At 37.5% G+C, this 18,548-nt stretch overlaps 1 protein-coding gene across 6 annotated transcripts in view; it reads right to left on the minus strand.

Annotated features, from left to right (window-relative positions):
• Positions 1-46: 46 nt before the first annotated feature.
• The window catches only part of nAChRalpha4 (nicotinic acetylcholine receptor alpha4), a 57,656-nt gene continuing 39,154 nt past the window's right edge, over positions 47-18,548 (minus strand). For 5 of the 6 annotated variants that reach the window (XM_033377093.1, XM_033377092.1, XM_033377094.1 and 2 more), the window contains 6 exons: positions 16,916-17,084; positions 16,722-16,858; positions 16,520-16,663; positions 15,317-15,436; positions 14,170-14,416; positions 12,430-14,112 (listed from right to left, as the gene is read on the minus strand). In XM_033377093.1, the coding sequence (XP_033232984.1) occupies positions 13,915-14,112; positions 14,170-14,416; positions 15,317-15,436; positions 16,520-16,663; positions 16,722-16,858; positions 16,916-17,084 (1,015 nt within the window). In that variant the 3' untranslated portion in view covers positions 12,430-13,914. Of the gene's footprint in view, positions 164-12,429; positions 14,113-14,169; positions 14,417-15,316; positions 15,437-16,519; positions 16,664-16,721; positions 16,859-16,915; positions 17,085-18,548 lie in introns of those variants that run through there. The other variant, XM_033377095.1, reaches the window with a different exon arrangement.

The following is an 18,548-nucleotide window of genomic DNA, read 5'->3' on the forward strand; positions in this document are numbered from 1 at the left end:
CATGTAGCAGACGGCAAGACGAAAGATATAATTGTCACACCCATGGCCGTATTCATGTAAATTAAACCACATATTGTAATCAAAAGAAATTGAAAATTTCCGAATCCAGTTTGAAGTAATGCGTTTTCATAGTCACTCGCAAAGTCTTCCAGAAAGTCAAGGCCTATAAATTAGAAAAAAAAATATATATAAATATAAATTCGTCATAATTTCTCGTAGAAATACATAATATTCGCCTATACGTATATAATAGGTGCTTATGCGGAACAATATAATACTGAGCATATGAATAGACCAATTTCTGATATAAATGAATATTTAAATAAAGGGAAGCGGCTAATTTTAACAGTATCAATATTATACCTAGAAACAAATGAACAGCCTAGGATGGGAACTTAACAATTGTAACCCCTAGAAACTATATTAGCTTCACATATTTTCTAATAACATCAGTACGAAAGAAAAATTCTCCGAAGCCCAATTTGTTCAAGTACCGATGGCGGCGACATTTTCTTACTGATACATGAACCGGCGGCATACACCTTATTTTAGCATAAGATTGTCATATTGACGATCATCAGAATCAAGTGCTACAGCTATAAGCTTGTCATCTGATAATGATTATATATTCGAGTCCTTTCTGCAGTCTAAAATGGCTCCTACTGTGGGTAGCACACATCTCTTTAAATTATTATATGCTCCGAATTGGTTTAATATTTCTTAATAATAATAAAATGACCAGTGTTTTTTTGTTTTGGTTCATTACTCATAGACAAACCTGTACTTCGGAGCTCAAAAGTAAAAAAAAACGTATACTAAAACGTATCGGAATAACGTATAAAATAAAATTTCTTAAAATACTTACTCATCCTGAATATGATTGAACTCTTTTCAGACTTGCACGAATTTTTCAATATACGTTGTATTTAAAAAAAATATACACCGGTGGTAATGATTGTGCAATGTAAATCTTAATATGCAAGCTAAATTAATCAATTTTGTATAGTATTTTACAATTGTAATAAATTTGACGAGTTTCAGTATGATTTGGTATTTAGAGTTATTTCTAAAGGGGCTTTAACAATAATTTACTAAGTTAGTACCAATGCAGTATAAAATATATGCGTTTGTTGCTGCAAAACTCGCGTCGTGGCATATTGAGTTTTAGCTCTGATATGATAGCGATCAATTAAAACAATCGATCTTAACAAGGAGTGATAATCCAGTCTCCAACCTCTCAGTCAGGGTGGACAGTACAATCACTATCCTCTCAGTCCTTAACAACTAGGGCTTAAACTAGGAGAAAAATCGAAGCATAAAATATCAGATTTGCGGTTTGACCAGCTAAATCTTTTTCCGGATTACTTGGGTTAAGACAGTGGAAGAAGATGGCGCAAGCAGTGCCGAAATTCGCAGTGCATTTGCACAAAATACAAACCTGCTTTGTAGCCTTGAAGAGCTAAGAAATTAATGTGTGGTAACACTATCACTTATATAGGACTACCACCGAAATGTATAAAGACAGGGATCCAAATCTATAGCATTTTAGCAATGGGCCAAACTGATCTGCTTTTTGAATTCAAAGCTATTAACATAATTCAAAATAAGCTATCAAGTAACGACAACGATTTGTCACGAAAACATATACAGACAATAAATTCTGTTCGTCTATGAAAAGATGATTTTGAGCGATGGTCAAGACGAAACAAAAGTATCAAATTTGTATAGTGATAACAGTCGAAAAGCGAGAATTGATGCTAAATTAAGTTGCCGCCAAAGGCGGTAGAAGGGCAGGAGATTATCGACGAGCGTTTTGAAAGCCGAACTGCAGCTCCAGTTGAGTGCTGTTAAGGAGAGAACAAGTCTCTCATTGTGCAAGGCTACAGGCCGATAGTAGAGAAACCAGCCGGCGGTGGCCAACAAGTCATGTTGAAGTTCGAAGATCAAGGTTAGCTGATTAAGGGTTAAGTCGACCAACAACAAAAGGTTATATCGATGCTAAGCTACACTGAAATTCGCTACTCCTAGATATGATGGCACAACAAATTTTGGGGTTGGGGTTTTCATGATACAATTAGAAATGTCAGCGTCGAGGAATAATTGGACGTTAGGATGGTTCCTACTGTGGGTAGCAGACATCCAGCATCTAGCAGACGAACAAAATGACCAGCTTACCAGTTTTAAAATGTGTTCAGTTTACGAAACATTATATTTAAATAAAACCACAACCGTTGTGTGTTTATACCTGATACTCAAAATGATATAGGTATACGGGTATATTAGATTTTTGGTGAAAATGAATGTGTGTAACGTCCAGAAGGAAGCGTTTCCGACCCCATAAAGTCTATATATTCTTGATCAGCATCAGCATGTTATGTCAGTGAATTTAGAAAGTCATTCCAAAAATCTTCGTAAGGACTCTAAAACAGACTTTAAAAACAGACTAAAGATAAATTATTTGCCAAAAATCCAGACCCAATTAGACCCTCCGCCACATTTGTATGTATGTCTATTGCAAGTACATATGCCGACGTACACGCCCTGAATATTTAAATTGGCATATGCATATCCAACCACACAACCAACGTACTTATTGACATACATATATCTAACATAAACTTTATTTTGGATGCAATATACCGTTTTCTGCAATCACTGTCGCCCCCCTTCTACCCATTGTGTGAAACTCGCCAATAAAGTGGTACCTTAACCCAAGCCGCGGTATATAGCACGTACAGCCATACCTACATATATACAATCAGCAGCAGAGGGGAATTCTTTTCGTTTTCGCTTCTCCAAATGTTGCTTGCGTTGTATTTGTTTGGATTGTAGGATTTCCATAATATAAATATAAGTGTATTAATTACACAAAACACAACGCGTTCATTCATAGCTAAGTGATTGTTCAACGGCAAGCGATACGCTGCGCTTTATTTAGATTCGAACATAAGACTGATCATTTATGAAATTAAAAGCTATGATAGCAGCCAGCTTCGCGGCCAGTGCTGCCGCGGCGCTGCCACCACCGCAGAACAGGCGCCACCGTTCCAAGAACTCCAACGTCGCTGGCAGCTGTTCGGCAGCCGTGGGAACTGCTGACTTGCGCCTTGTCGGTGGTGTTGGCTTGCAACAGCAGCTGCCAACATTGTCGTCACAAATCCGCCGCAGTTGTGACTCTGGTCGTGGACCTCGCTAATATGCTAGGTCAGGTCAGCACACGTCCAGTGTCGGTGGATAACTTATATAATATAATATATAACTTAACAAATGTTAAGCAAATTGGCGACTGGGGGAACGACTTTCTGCAAGATCGTTGAGTAGGAAGATTCCGAGTTTTTCAGGAATTGGGAGAGCGAGGGGGTTGGTGTGCTAGCATGGTCGGACCTCACTCAGTTGGGTCCGGACGGGAAGTTGTGGGCGTATTGACTAAGCCGTTGGAGCTCGGTGGATGGGTCAAACACAGCGAACTTACCCGCTTAAACATCTTGTGAGATTTCTTCTCAACGCGTATCAGAGTGGAAGTTGTGAACTACGATCCGTGGGTATGTGGTTTTGGTGGAATTTATTGCGAGTATTTATATTATGGAAATCGTAGACCGTGACCGGAAAATATACATATAAATACTAAGATCAATAAAGAAATGTTCAACCAACAAAGAAAAATGAGGATGAACAATAATATTAAGGCACGAGGTGTATATAGGGTCGGTTGCAAGCGGCCGTGAAATTCAGGGTTGCGCGTTACTTGGCGTTACGTTACGATCAAGCCCGGCACCGAAAAATATCCTTTCGACGACTACAACGCGGCGAGGCGAAAGCGAAAGAAAAACGAAAAGATTGCACCGCTGCTTGTATGTGTGTATGTATGTCTGTAAGTGCTGTGTACCGCGGCTTGGGTTAACAAACCACCTTTTTGGCGAGATTTAAAACAACGGTTAAAAACGGTGTATAACCGTTTTATATACAATATACATATACATATATACTGATATGAAAGAATATTCTAATTTAAAATACGTACCTATATGAAAGATATATACATACTAAAAACTAGCCCAGTCGCTAACGGAGGGCTCAGGGACTCGGCAGCCCCCAGTTTTAATGATGCCTTACCCGGGCAACGTGGATCTCTGGATCTCACAAATGAGTGCGGCACTCCCCAGATGCCAACTGGGGGCAATCCCAAGCACAGAAAGGCAGAGGCCCAAAGGCCTGGCCCTACTGGCTCTACAGCAGGGAATACTTGCAAGGTGGAAGGTGCCTGTGCGAACCCGAGGGAGCCCCATCCCGAATCCGGAGTGGGTGGCAAGACAACTCCCAAAGCCCACAGAGGCAGCTAAGAAATACTACGGCTGCCCGACCTTCTGGTAAAGTGAAGGGGGGGATGACTTGCCGTCGAGCCAGCGCAGAGGGGATGATACCAAGGAGTCAGTGGAAGTGCTCCATGAAGCTATACAAAGCGAAACTCGTCGCACTCGACTAGAGCGAGAAAGAGCTTTAATGAGCCAGAGCGCATCCTTAAGATGTTGCAGAGGTGCAATCCGAACAAACCGACCTCTGGCTGGAGGGTAGCAAAGGGCCGACTAACCAGGCGGTGCTCGTTTTAAACAAGCACTCGAAGCGCGCTATTACCTGCATAGAATTGTATATGGATTCACCGCTTGGATCATGGATCTCGAGCCTTTCAACTTCGTGGAGTGGTTTACTATTTACTTCCTTTCTACCGATCAGAAATTCGCACGAGGACTCCGATCAAGTGCTACATTAGTGTATTCATCTCATTCACCTCTAAGACAATAAACATGTAGCTCGTAAAGGGCATGACCACCGCCAAATTTGTTCGGACTGTTGAGGCCAGCAGCAAATGATTGCCGCGCAGTGTGCCAACTCCGTGCGCTACGGTCCCAACTGGCACTCGCGCGCTCGGAGGGGTGCTCGGAAGATCTTCACGATCCACAATCCACGATCCACACGTAGCTCACCGCAGAGTAAAGCATAAATCATAAAGTTAGTTACGTTTTCACCCCCGTTTCAAACGGCCGACCTACCGCGCGAACATCCAAACAAATACACATACTTATATACAACGAAACCCATCGGCCTTTCCTTCTAATCGTTGGATAATCGAGTTGCGATCCGCCCCAATGCAGACACGGACAATGCCACAAATTTCGTTGGAGTCGATAACGAGCTTTTGGAACTAAAGAAGCTTTGTCTGAGCATCTTGAATATTAATCCTGCTTGGCTGACTCGATCGACTAGCGTTTCATCCCACCTCGCTCTCCGCATTTTGGCGGGTTGTGGGAAGCGGCCGTGAAGACCGCAAAATATCACCTGTAACGCTCAGTTTGACCATCTGTGCTTAGCTTCGACGAGCTGCGCACTCTGATCTCTCAGATCACTGCAATTGTTAACTCTCGCCCTTTGCTCTCGCTTTCAGAAAATCCTGATGATTTAGACGTTTTGACTCCTGCTCATCTGCTTCTAGGCGGCCCCCATGAGCAAATGCTCGAGGCTGACCTAACGAAGCTGAACTACAATCGTCTGGATGGCTGGCAGCGGGTCACCCAACTACAACAAATATTTTGGACCCGTTGGCGCGAAGAGTATCTAACTCTTTTGCAAGAGCGCGCGAAGTGGCGTACCTCCGCGCAAAACATCTGCAAGAACGATCTCGTTCTGGTGAAGGACGAAAATCTTCCTCCAATGCGTTGGCCACTGGCTAGAGTGGTCGATGTCGTTATGGGCAAGGACGGAGTGTGTCACGTCGCTGATCTGAAGACATCCTCAGGAAACATCAGGAGGGCCGTCACTCGGCTATGCTTGCTGCCCCTTAAGGAATCTGTTGAGAGACTAGCTCGCAACGGGGGGAGTATGTTCGGGCCAGCCGCCAAATAATAACCGTAACTTTAAGCATTATTATTGTATGAGCAGAGAGAGCCGCCTATGTTGTAAAACGTTGACTTTCTGCAGAGCTGCTGCGCTCTCCCGCTAAATGGGCTCTCTGCCGCCGCCACTTCGGCAATTACCTTGATCTGCCGCCACCACTTCGGCAATTACCTTGATCTGCCGCCGCCACTTCGGCAATCACTTCGATCTGGCGCCGTCGTCTATTTTAGTTCTATGCTAACCCCTCTGCGCATTGGTTGCATATCGATCTCGCCTAAATTCTTTTTGGCCATAGCAAACAATCGGTTTCCGCTAAGCCACCAAAATTAAATACGAATTATAAAGATTAAACCAAATTCTCTTTTCATTTTTGAAACACATAGGTGCCAAAAAAGCTTGGCATCTCAAACAAAATGCAAGTAATCGTTGCCATAGGCACCACGCTCACAAGCATGCATACATATGCAAAAGATACTTTCTTTCGCGACAAAGTGTTCAGTGAAAAGCAGGCACAAAAGAGAACTGTAAAATTCGTGCTTTTCTTGAGCGAAGACCGATTTGAGGAAAATTAGATTTGACAGACTTTTCGCAATTAAAGTTTGTTTTCAAACACCCTGAAAATGTTGACTGTTATTGGCCTGGTCTGATTGATTATATGATTAATGATTATAAACATAAAAGAAATTAACTTTCAAGATTTAAGTAAAATATGAAAGCAGTAATTTACATTTTTCCATATAATATGTACAATTTTACATACATATGTATGTAGGTACAAAATTATTTGTTAAAACCACTTTAGAAAAGTACGCGAGCGCATATGTACATATGTATGTACATATGGATTGATACATAACACTAAAACTACTAAAATAATTTTAATTTAATTATTTTAAGAGAAATTAGTATCTAGACCACAGAAAGGTGGTATAAACTGCTATCATTGGGGTGCTTTATCAACGGTGTGCTAACTAAAAGCGTTTTTGTCACTTATTTTTATTTGGAGTCTTTCTGCACAAGCTTTTGTATGCTATTCAGAAATCAATCCATTTCTATCTCGATGCTTCTTGTAATGTACATACATATGCACTTACATGCATGTGCTTATTTTAAAATTATCCGTAACATTGGCAGACTTTTGTAGCATATTTATTTATGTAAATACATAAATATGTGTATAAATAAATTTAGTTCAAATGCTCTATGACAATGGAAGGCAAATGTGCTGACTTCAGATTCAACTTTATAGTTTCAAAATATTCCGGTTACATTTTTGAAACTTTCTTGATTTATAAAGGGAATTTAAAAATATGTATATGGATTATCCGAATGAAATTTTAAAAACCGTGATCCGTTCAAAAAAACTTTTAATAAAAACTACACGTATAAGCATTGAACACATATAGTATGTATTTATATACAAATATATGTAAATTTCGCCTTTGTGGAAATGCAGAAATAATTCTGAGCTAGCGCGATCGCTAGTCACCTCTCGCCAGTGCTAGCTGTCAGTTGATTGAAGAACTTAATATGACCACCCCGCAGGAATTATACATTATCGCTAGGCACAGTTGAATTCTTTCCAGCCTGCAAAAACCACAAATTCTGAACGAATAAAGGTATGTAAATATGTATGTACTTTCATGCCATTCATTCATGTAAGGAAGTTCTGTATGGTGCTAAGATCTTCTTCAAGAAGAATAAAAATATGTTGTGACAGTTTGATTTTTTCCCGGTGCATATTTTTCCATGTAAAATGAAAAACTTTTATTTGTTTACATGGGGCTGGCATGGGGAACAGGGATAGACAAATTGCAAGAGCATGTCGTATCATTACACCATAACTAGCATGGTTCTATATTTTACTTTTGCGAACAGCGCTACCAAAAAGAAATCGAGAGAGCATGCTGTCGTCTGTGAAACCAATTCCGTCGGTTACGTATTATCAAAGACTATACAATACCAAGATGTTGCAAACATCTGCTTTTTCAATTTTCGTTTGACGCTTCATGGTACGGGCGCGCGGGGCTAGTACTTAAATTCTCTTTTACGCTACCTTTGCCTCCGAAATGCTACTCAGCTTCGTCAATGCCTCGGTCAGCGTCGAGTCGCTGAATCGTTGACGACGGGAAGCCATCTGGAATGACTCAGCACATTGATGCTCGACTTGAATTTGGATGGTCCGATTTTTATACCCGATACTCAAAATGAGTAAAATGAGTAAATCAAGGGTTGTAAAATATCGTTCTTTTTCCAAATTATGTGAAGTTATTTTAGCAATGAATATGGAATAGACTTATAATTTCCTAGTGACATGGTGACGTAATGGGGTAGGGTGAGAGTTATGGTGATTTCGAGAACATTCTCACAATGTGAAATCATGTCACGGTGGGTACAGAATCGTGTGGGTCGACGACCTTAAGATCTTAAGACCTCACGCCGGCGATCTTTTTGGAACCAAACAGACCCGATCTACAAATGCACCCAGCTGTCCGATGCATATTTATTTAGGTCAGCGATGCAGATTACATATGTATTTATTTATTATTTGGGTCATTATTATTATCATATACATATTTATTTATGTAGCTTAGAAATTGGCTACCCATTTGTCTAGGTCTAATCATACGATTTTGTACCTTAATAAAATTGTTGTTGTCCACGGTTGTTGGATTTGTCGAGGTGCGGACGCTGTTATGCCACATCACTGCAGTAATTAATTCAAGACCTTTAGTTTCAATTTTACAGAACCCTGCCAATCTGGATGTTCTAACACCACGCTGTTCGGAGCAGCAGCCGTTAATAGCTCTAAGGTTAAGTCTCTCTTAAGTTTTCTGTTATCGCGCTCATCCTATGTACGCTCTCAGTGCATACACGCACACACCTATGTAAAGTTCTAACTTCTTATAACCCACTGCTTCGACCCTTCCATCTGCCTAACACCTAAAATCGAAGTCCACTGCCACGGCCTATAGCAAAAACAAACAAACAATATCGAAAAGTAAACGCCAAATTGTAAACTTAACAACGCAGCAATTTTTAATTTTTAAATGTGGAGTCAGAGTTGCTGAAAAAGCTCGGCAGTTTCCAACAAGCACAATTCTTGTATGATGGCCCTCATGCTCATGCCTTGTTCGCTGATCCTGACGTCACGCAGCTAAACACTTTGTCTCAACTGCTTCGCTGCTGCACCGTGGCAATCCAATTTCCAGTGAATCCACTTCGGCAGTCGTACTAAATCTGTGTTCTTCCGACGAGCCACCCAGCCTTCAAAATTATTTCGCCGCCGGCCAAAGGGCTGTGCTTCTGGGCACGGCAATCATTAATATTTGCCTCTAATCTACCAGGGGTCCGAGACAACGTTTATCACGGAACGTCTTCAAATGCTTTTTTTCACCCCAGTCTAACAGCCTGTTATCGCTGCTGGGTACCGCACTCAGTTAAGAGCCAGTTACATCGCCCTCTGTTGCTCTCGCTCTCTCGGTTCTGTGCACTCTCACGATAAGCACATCGCTCACCGTTGTCTTAGCGTGTAAGCTAGAATCAGTTACGATTCCACCCCGCTACAAGCTCCGTCGTGCAAATACACGCGCCTGCAATTTCCATATCTGTATACGACAATAACTAAATTATAGAAACTTATTAGAACAACTACGACCTGAAGTCTATTCTTTTGGATATTTTCCCACTCGTTGCTGTATACCCGTGATCCGGTGATCCGCTCCACTACAAACAGATATTGACAATGATTTTGACTAGATGTTTCCAGTGTTCAAAATAAGCTGCAAACTTTTGAATTCAACTTTATTTATTAACAAATACGTAGGTATATATGTATATACATATATTATACATATATGCATCATTTTATTAAGAATATTTTCTAATTTCTAAAATGTTAACTTTCTATTTCACAATTTCATGCTATTTTTTATGCTTTACCTTAAAGAATATTCAAAGACGTTTGATGTAAACAACAAGGGAAAATACCTCTTGCTTACACATCTTGAGAGTAGGCTTCCTTTTATTCTTTTATGAATTTTTTTTATTGCTCAATATATATTTGGCACATGTTTACCTATTATATTTTATACTTTTTAATCGGACGTTTCATGAGACTAACAATATTTTTTTTAAATATCCAACGCCTACACAATTTTAAATTATAAATTTTCAAAACAAACAAATTAACTAATTCGACTAATAAGCAGAATAAAATAATAATTAATAGTCTTCATATGTACCCTGAACAAAAACTTTAAATATGTTAATATATTATAGTCTGGGGGAATAATACTTCAGGTCCGATAAAATCTGCTAGTGTTGGTATTCTTCTCCACAGTACTATCAGTTGAAAAGTTCTGGCGCTATTTTTGTCAAAACTATGCTCACCAACAAGTATAGCTTTCTGCCGCTGGGTTGAAACCAGATTAACCAAAAATTCAACTAGTCACAGCTCAACTGACTCTCAGCTTTCACTGTAAGCTATTCCCATAAGGCTATCAGTTAGCAAAATCAATATCATGCGGACATAAGTTTCAGATCGTAAAAAAATAAACCTATTATTCTGCGCTTTGTCTCCATTCTGTCTCTGTCTTTGCAGCAAAGTTAGCAAAGTCTAACATCATACCACGGCTGTCAATATTGCATCTATCCACACAATTTCGCCCCTTATTCAATGCATATGTACTCATACGACACATACATATATGTATGTAGCTTTTTTTTTGTGTATATACTCAAATCTTAATTTGTGTTTTTTATCCGAAGCTATTTTAATTATAATACACATACATAGTTAAATTTCCCAATCCCGGAAGAATGTCATTTGGCATTTCATATAAAAAAAAAGAATCTTACTTTAACAAAAATAGATGACCTATGACTTACATGGCTTAAATGACTTAGAGCAATTAAGCTTATGCCTTTTAATAAATAATTTTATTATTACCCAAACTCAAACTTTGCCCTGACTTATTTGGTCTGGGCAATAACACTTTATGTATAATATAATAACACTTTTTTCGTGCTAACAGCTGTCGCAGCCCAATTTGGTTATCGGTACATCGGAATAAAATCTCTGTTACACATGACAGAGACTTTTGTGCGTATTGTTGTTCTCTGATCACACTGAATTGTGTGCTTAAGTACAAGAGAAAAGAAAAAATATAGATGACAAACATTTTCGAAAACGGGAGCACCCCAAAATGAATACGGTTTTTTTAGATGAAAACGTAACCACACAAAACTGATTGAAAACCGGAACCGGCTTCATTAAGTAGTAACCTACTGAAATGAAGAAATACTCATTTAAATAAGTAATGTGGGCTTTGTGCTTAAGCTACAAAAATTTAGAACTCTACGGCTTCCTGTATAATCTTGTTTTTTTTCTAATGTACAGTATTGTTAAATGCTCCGTTTTTCACATTTGCAAAATTTTTCCGAATTACTTTTGAACACATATAAATTGGGGCTCCCGTTTTCACATTCCACAAGATTTACTCGTTTTCAAAACGAAAACATCTTCGTTGACAAAATGAAAAGTATACAATGAAGCGACCCTTAATTGCGACCCCTTAAAAATAGATGACTTATTGATGCATTAACATAAACTTGACACCTATATCAGGATAATTTAACTTTTGCTTTCTTTATAAATAATTTTATTTTAACCCAACCTCAAATTTGGATCGGAAAAAATTGGTCAGTGCAACAACAATTTTCGTTTTGGTGCAAACAGGAAAAATATGTGAAAACTGGAGAACCTTTAAACAAAACGAAACGTTTTGGTTGAGAACGTAATCCGCAAAAGTAAATGAACAACGGTGCCTGCCTCAATATAAAAATCTTCCTTTCCAGTTTTTTAATCCGCCGCTTTACTGGATTGATGTTACATGATTTTGAAAAAAATAAGTTTTTGGTTGAGACTCGTGATTTACAATTAGTTCACCTTACGAAGCTCTGTTAAAATGCCAACTTTTATGGACTCTGTGAACCAAAAAGGTTTTTTTAATCTCTACTTAACTTGAGTATCTTACATTCAATATAAACATTGAATCAAACATCAGATTTAAAAAATATTCAAATTTAAAATTAATTAATCGGAAAAAATTAGGCTTTCAAATTTAAAATTGATCATGTTTGCTGTATATTTTTTTATAATTTTGACTTTAAAACTCGTCGAAATAAAATAATTTCTTGTGTTGTAGTTTATTTTTTTTTATAGGTAATGGGGTGTTGTTTTAGTTATCACTGTTACTTCCGATACGGGTACAATTGGAAAGTTACTCTTACAAATTTAAATTGTACTAAAAAGAAACTTGAGAAATAATTTAACAAATATACGAAAATAAAGCTATAAATTAATATAAACTTAAACCATCAGCAAATATGTATGAATTAAATATCGCAAGCATTAAGAATGTCATTTCCATTAGTATTTAAATTTAATAACTATAAGCTCAGATAGCTCTAGCACTCGACATTTTATTTCCATACTACTGGCATACATACATACATTGAACAAACCGCTCACTTGAACAGCCCCGTCTTGTTTTGACTGCAAAAATACGAACAGTATACAGAATATTGCACATAACTGAACAGTTGTTGGTGTTTTTTCATTTTTTTTTTACTCTTGTCTTTTGCAAGCACAAAAATGTTCAGTTTCGGATAGTCCGAAAGTAAGTCCGAGTAAAAAATGTAGATTTGGCTCATTTCAGTAGCTATCCTAATTTCGTTATCAGCTTTTGTAGTATTATCGTAGAAAATTTGCAATAAATTTCTGATTCATAGCGTTTGAGCTATAATTCATTTAATTAAAAAAAATGGGTGTAAGTTTGTATGTATGACACTAGAAAGAAAAATCTAAAATAAAGAAAATGGCAAAACCAAATTGAATTTTTCTCAATTAAAATGGAAAAATAATATTATTCGACCTCATAAAATGTCTCGAAAAGTATATGAGGGCGATAGACAATTTCAATACACTGACAACCTAATTGACGCCATTAAGTCAGCATTGGCAACTATATCGATCAATGTTCTAGAAAATTATTACATGTCCTTAAAAGATCGAATATATGAAGTAATATCAAGCCAAGGTGGGACTACCATATACTAACTTATACCTCATGATTACTTTTGTATGTTAAAAACATTCAAAGGTGTGCTTTTTGAAATTTTAAACTCCTGAACCTATTCAGTTGAGTGGCACTGTATTTATAGTTTTTAAATGAATATTTGTAAGATCCAACGTACATTAAAGAATTAACGATCTAAAGATCTAGAGATCTATTTCTGCAAAATGAACAGAGATCGTTTTTTTCGAAGTTTTATGTATTCAAAAGATGACGTACCTGCGATAGAAACGACCGGTTGATTGTTAAAAAAGCTATTTTTTCCTGAAGATAATTTATCCAAAAACTTGAAAAGTCTGTCTTATATGTAGATAAGCAATTTAGTAGCAAAACAATAATGCAGCATGTTATATAACATCAGCTATAAATAATTGAAATTGTATGAAAATATCCTATGATTATAGAAAAACGATTGATCTGCAGTGTCCGAAACTAGCCCACCAGATTGTTTAAATGTAGTACGTACATAAAAATAAATTGTCAATGATTTGGCCAAATAACTTAAATTCTCAAGGATTATGCTTTTACACAAGGGTTCTATCTGTAATTATGTGCATACTTTATATCGTCAAAAAGTAAAGAGCATACCAAAAAATTTCTAATCGGGTAGTCTTTAATCCTATAGTATCAGTGATTCGTGGACTCCGACACACGGACAGATGGACATTGTGATATCGAATCGCATAGAGCATAGAATCCCCGATAAATAAAGCAGCACATATAACATCCAAAATAGTATTAAAGTATCCAAAGAGTATTAATGCGAATATATATTGTGTTCTCACAAAAATATATGTATGCATGAAAATAATGAAACTATAAATATTAACAGATTCAATTATCTGAAACATTTTTAGTTTGTAAACACTCGTTTTTTTTTTAAATGTTATTGTGGAGGTCTACAGCGTCCAGCTGATGTTCCAGAAAAGTCCAAGTCTTTCTGCTCTATGATAGGAATCCGGTCGTCGTACAATGTTGGTGCCTGCAATATGATCCCAGCTGTCCCGACAAGAACTGCTAACGTAAATATCCACAAAAAAAGTCTATCCAAAACCATTGCGACGTACTTCCAGTCTTCCTTTACCTTTTTGAATAAAAAAAAAAGTTAAAATTTTATTTTAAACATTTTATTTTAGATTACTTTTGTTGAGTCCTCTTGCATTTTGGTATGCTCCGCTATAAAACGGACACAGAAACAGCTTTTGTGGATTCTTGGTGGACACTTAGAGTGTGAAAATGCTGGGTTGTTTAATATTGGACTTTTTATCCCGGAAGAACCAATATCCAAGTCGGGAACAGCTGACAAATCGTCAGAGCTACAATTAGTAAGTGTTGGTAGTGGGCCATGAACTTGACAACTTCCCCCAAATGGGCCATTGGCAGTTAAGCTATAATTTCAAAATGGAAAATATTTTTAATAAATACCACACAATTATTCTATATTGTATTCTTATTTGAGATGACAAGATAGTTCCAGTTGAATATCGTGTTAAATAAATTGAATAATGAAATTAATGAATTGGAAAGAGAATTGTGCGACCTTTTACACGATTTGGAATTACATTTAAAGTAAACAAGTATTTATTGTAATTTAAAATCTGATTGATTTACTATGTGGACCTTTAACATCTTTTGAACATTTATTATTTTGAACCATACAATTTACATTTTTTAAAATTATATTTTAACGTTAAAAAAACATTTAAAATGGTATAAAACTTCATCTTTTTTTTAAATAGAATAGAAAATCCTGTGAAAGGGTATACCATTTGAATTCATTCATTTTTTCGGATTTCCTTGATGCAGATGCCGAGTAAAAATTATGAAAGTACACAAAGTCACAAAATCGCATGTTGGGGCATGTTAAACTAAACACACACAATGGATCTCGCGATTTTAGTGGAAGGCCAAACATACGATACATACATCATATAGTGTGACTTCATAGTGCTCTAAACAGAATATTCAGTTGCTTAAGTTCTCTCAGATCTTGGCGCTTAACAAGATGGACGGACGGACAAACATCGCTATATGGTCTATGCTATTGATGCTAATCAAGAATATATATTTGTATATACTTTATTAGGTCGGAAACGCTATCTTCTGTCTGTTACGAAGATTTATACGAACTTAATATAACACTGTCCGATTTGAAACTGTATGAAAAGTTTCAAAGTCAATACGAAGGCGTCAGTCTCTTCGATATCACATACTTGTGCAAATATCAAGTAAAGCATTATGATATATATGATTAACACGTAAATATTAGTGATGGATTCAATACTTTCCTCTGCGACAACTCTTCCTTAGATTGTGTATGGGTGTATCGTGAGGATACAAGACGATCTATATTGGTCGACGAGTAGTATGGGTAAAAGCATGCATGTGTTTCCTTTAGGAGCAGTTTACTGAAAGAGGTACAAAAATGTTAATTAGTATGAAAAATAAATATTTTTGAAATTCGTAAGATAAAATGAATATTTTTAAAGAGATTATTATATTTATGGTAAAAAAATATCTATAATGCTATTTATACAATATATACAAGAGTGACGAGAGTGGTAGATTTGTGGTGATAATGGATGTGTGTACCGTCCTGAAGGAAGCTTTTTCGACCCCATTCCGTCTAACCATCTGTCCGTCCGTTCGCTTGTCCGTCCCTATGAGCGCCTAGTGCTCAGAGACTATAAAAGCTAGAACAACGACATTTTGTATCCAGATTTCTGGATGTAATAAGGAGATCTGGCCGACCGTAATGACGAACATATGTCAATGCATCTTGCGCATGTTCATGCATATGACGGGGAATGTATGTATATATGTATATAGGTCGTTGGCAGAATAGTTAATTCAACAATATTAGCTTATACATGTCGACGGCAAAAAGTTGTCAGTACTTTGCCGAATCTACGAGAAAATCAAAAACGCAATCACCAAATATTCCAGATTGGCGAATCTGCGTTAAAAAAGTTCCGTTTCATATGTTATCTCGTTTGTTATCGCATTTTACCAGTTTTCGACACAATGATCTTCTACTTAGCTTTTCATTGATCTTCATAAAACGTGCACTCGAAATGAAAGGTTTTTATGATTATGCTTGTCCCCAAGAATTCATAAAAAAGCTAGAATTAATTAATAATGTATCTGCATAATGTGAGCATGTTCAGTTGCTTATCCAAAAATAAGACGGAAATTATTTAGGACCTTGGCAGTCTGCTTGATATGGTCATTCTCTACGATTTTACGATTTTTAGTTTTCTAGTGTTTTTAAAATTGTGGATGCCACAGATTTTCGTCCTTTGTGGGGGCGGAAAAGGGCTTGGCAAAATTTTGATATCACAGGAGTCTGAATACAAAATTTCGTTGCTATATGCAATATATGTATATTCTCTCATCCTAGGCGTTAAAAAAGACGAAATGTTATTTATTAATCTAAGCATTGCACAACAGCCACTAACAAAACTTACTAAATTAACCATTCTTTTTCTTACCTTGTTTCAAAATTATACGTTGGTCTCTTTATAAACAGAAATTTTGGCAGAAAATCAATAAAAACGCGTTTTACCCATGGAGCCATTCTATGAGTTTGCGGAGAACGGAAATGAACGTTAAGAACGACGACAGTAACGCAGATACTTTAAGTAGATGAAACAGAATTAAATGCATGAATTTATTTAATAAATACAACATTACCTTATTGAAACGAGTATCATAGCAAATATTAGGTATTTTCCCAGCAAAGGTACAACCAGCGATGTCGGAGGTATGATTTCGACAACCAGAAGAAAGAACACATGAAGACTAATCAAAATGGAAATTGATAACGTAACCTAGAAATATAAATTCCAATATATAATACTATAAAAATGTTGACATATTTTACAAACCTTTTCTCCGCTATCAGATGGCAAGTAGAAGGTGAGCACAGTCAAAAATGAAATCCCCATACAAGGTATTATTATGTTAACAGTGTAAAAAAGAGTTTTTCTTCTCATTGTTATATTGAATGTTATGTCCAGGTAAGGTTCATCGCAGCAAGTGTAAAACTTTTCATTTCTAAAGCAATAAATAATAGTTATTATATAAATATAGTAAAATATTTATTAAAAATAGACTAAAGTATTTTTAATTCTATATTAGAAATTCTAAATGATAGGCATTTTAAATTTAAATTTTCTCAGCGTACTAAAATTTAAATGTCAGTAGTAACTAGTTAGTAGTAGTACAAATTCAACTTCATCCACTCATCAACCGCAATCAATTTAGTTTATGAAAATTCAAGGCGAACGGTGGGTCTCAGGGACTAAAAATTTACCTTTTGTTATACAAAAATAAAAAGAAAGGTTTAGCCCGATTTGACCACGCTTAGCGGTGCAGACTTGATCTCAAAGATCTCTCGAACCACTGCAAAATTAATTTGTTCCATCTGGCTATAATAATGGTCCGATCTGATCCAAATTCGGCAGTCTGTATTTTTTGTGTCTTCAAAATTGTGGATGCCACATATTTATGTTCTTTGTGAGGGCGTATACTGATCAATAATATATATACTTAATGCGGTCGAAAGCGCCTACTTCTGAGCGTTACACACATGCATTTTCCCTATAAATCTAATACTCTATAATACCGTGTACTCTTTTTGCGTATCGGGTAAATAAAATACGATATTTGACTGATGGTTTCTATCACAGCTATAATATATACTGATTACTTCCAGCGCCTGGACGACACCATACGAAGTCGGGAGCAGCGGCCCAAAGAATCTTTTCGGGATCGAGCTACGGCTGATGATGCAGCTATCCCGGTATACTGGGGAATAGGAACTTGAGCGGATCTACGAAAATCTCCGCCCGAAGTATCAGACGCACAAAGCAGGAAGGATTTTCGTTCACTCAAGGAATTGACCCAGCTGATCTCATCTCAACATACACAGGCAATGGAACAACCACGGAACGAGGCACCGCACACGTGGCATCCGGGGAACCGAGACCGCCAACGGGGGGAACGGCCAGGTGGAAGATCAGGCGACCGATGTACACCGAGCCTGCCAGCGTGCACCAACCGACAGAAGCAGTTCTGCTGGGAATGTGGCCGCTGAGGATCCGTCCGCACCATCAACTGCTGCCGGAAACCCGGGAAACAGGTCGGGTCTCCGCCCAACTGAGGACACATAGGTATCTCTTCTTATACTACCCACGGTATTAGTCGACTTCATCTTGGAACTCGACTTCCTACATATGTGATATCCGTCGATACCACCTTGGAACTGGAGGACATATCGCCGTGGCGGCCAGACCCAGACCCCGAACCATCCCAATTTCTAGAAGAGGAATTGTCGAATTTCGACGGGCATGCTCCGACATCGTCGAACACACGGTAATGATGCCGGACTACAGGCCCGTGAAGCAGAGCAATTTCCCCAAGAACCCGATCATGCAGAAAATCATCAACGCACAGGTAGACGAGCTGCTACGGGATGGAAGGATCGAATCATCTATAGGTCGCCAAAATGCTCTGATC

The sequence above is a fragment of the Drosophila pseudoobscura genome, chromosome 2 (assembly GCF_009870125.1).
Source record: "Drosophila pseudoobscura strain MV-25-SWS-2005 chromosome 2, UCI_Dpse_MV25, whole genome shotgun sequence".
Classification (NCBI taxonomy): Eukaryota; Metazoa; Arthropoda; class Insecta; order Diptera; family Drosophilidae; genus Drosophila; species Drosophila pseudoobscura.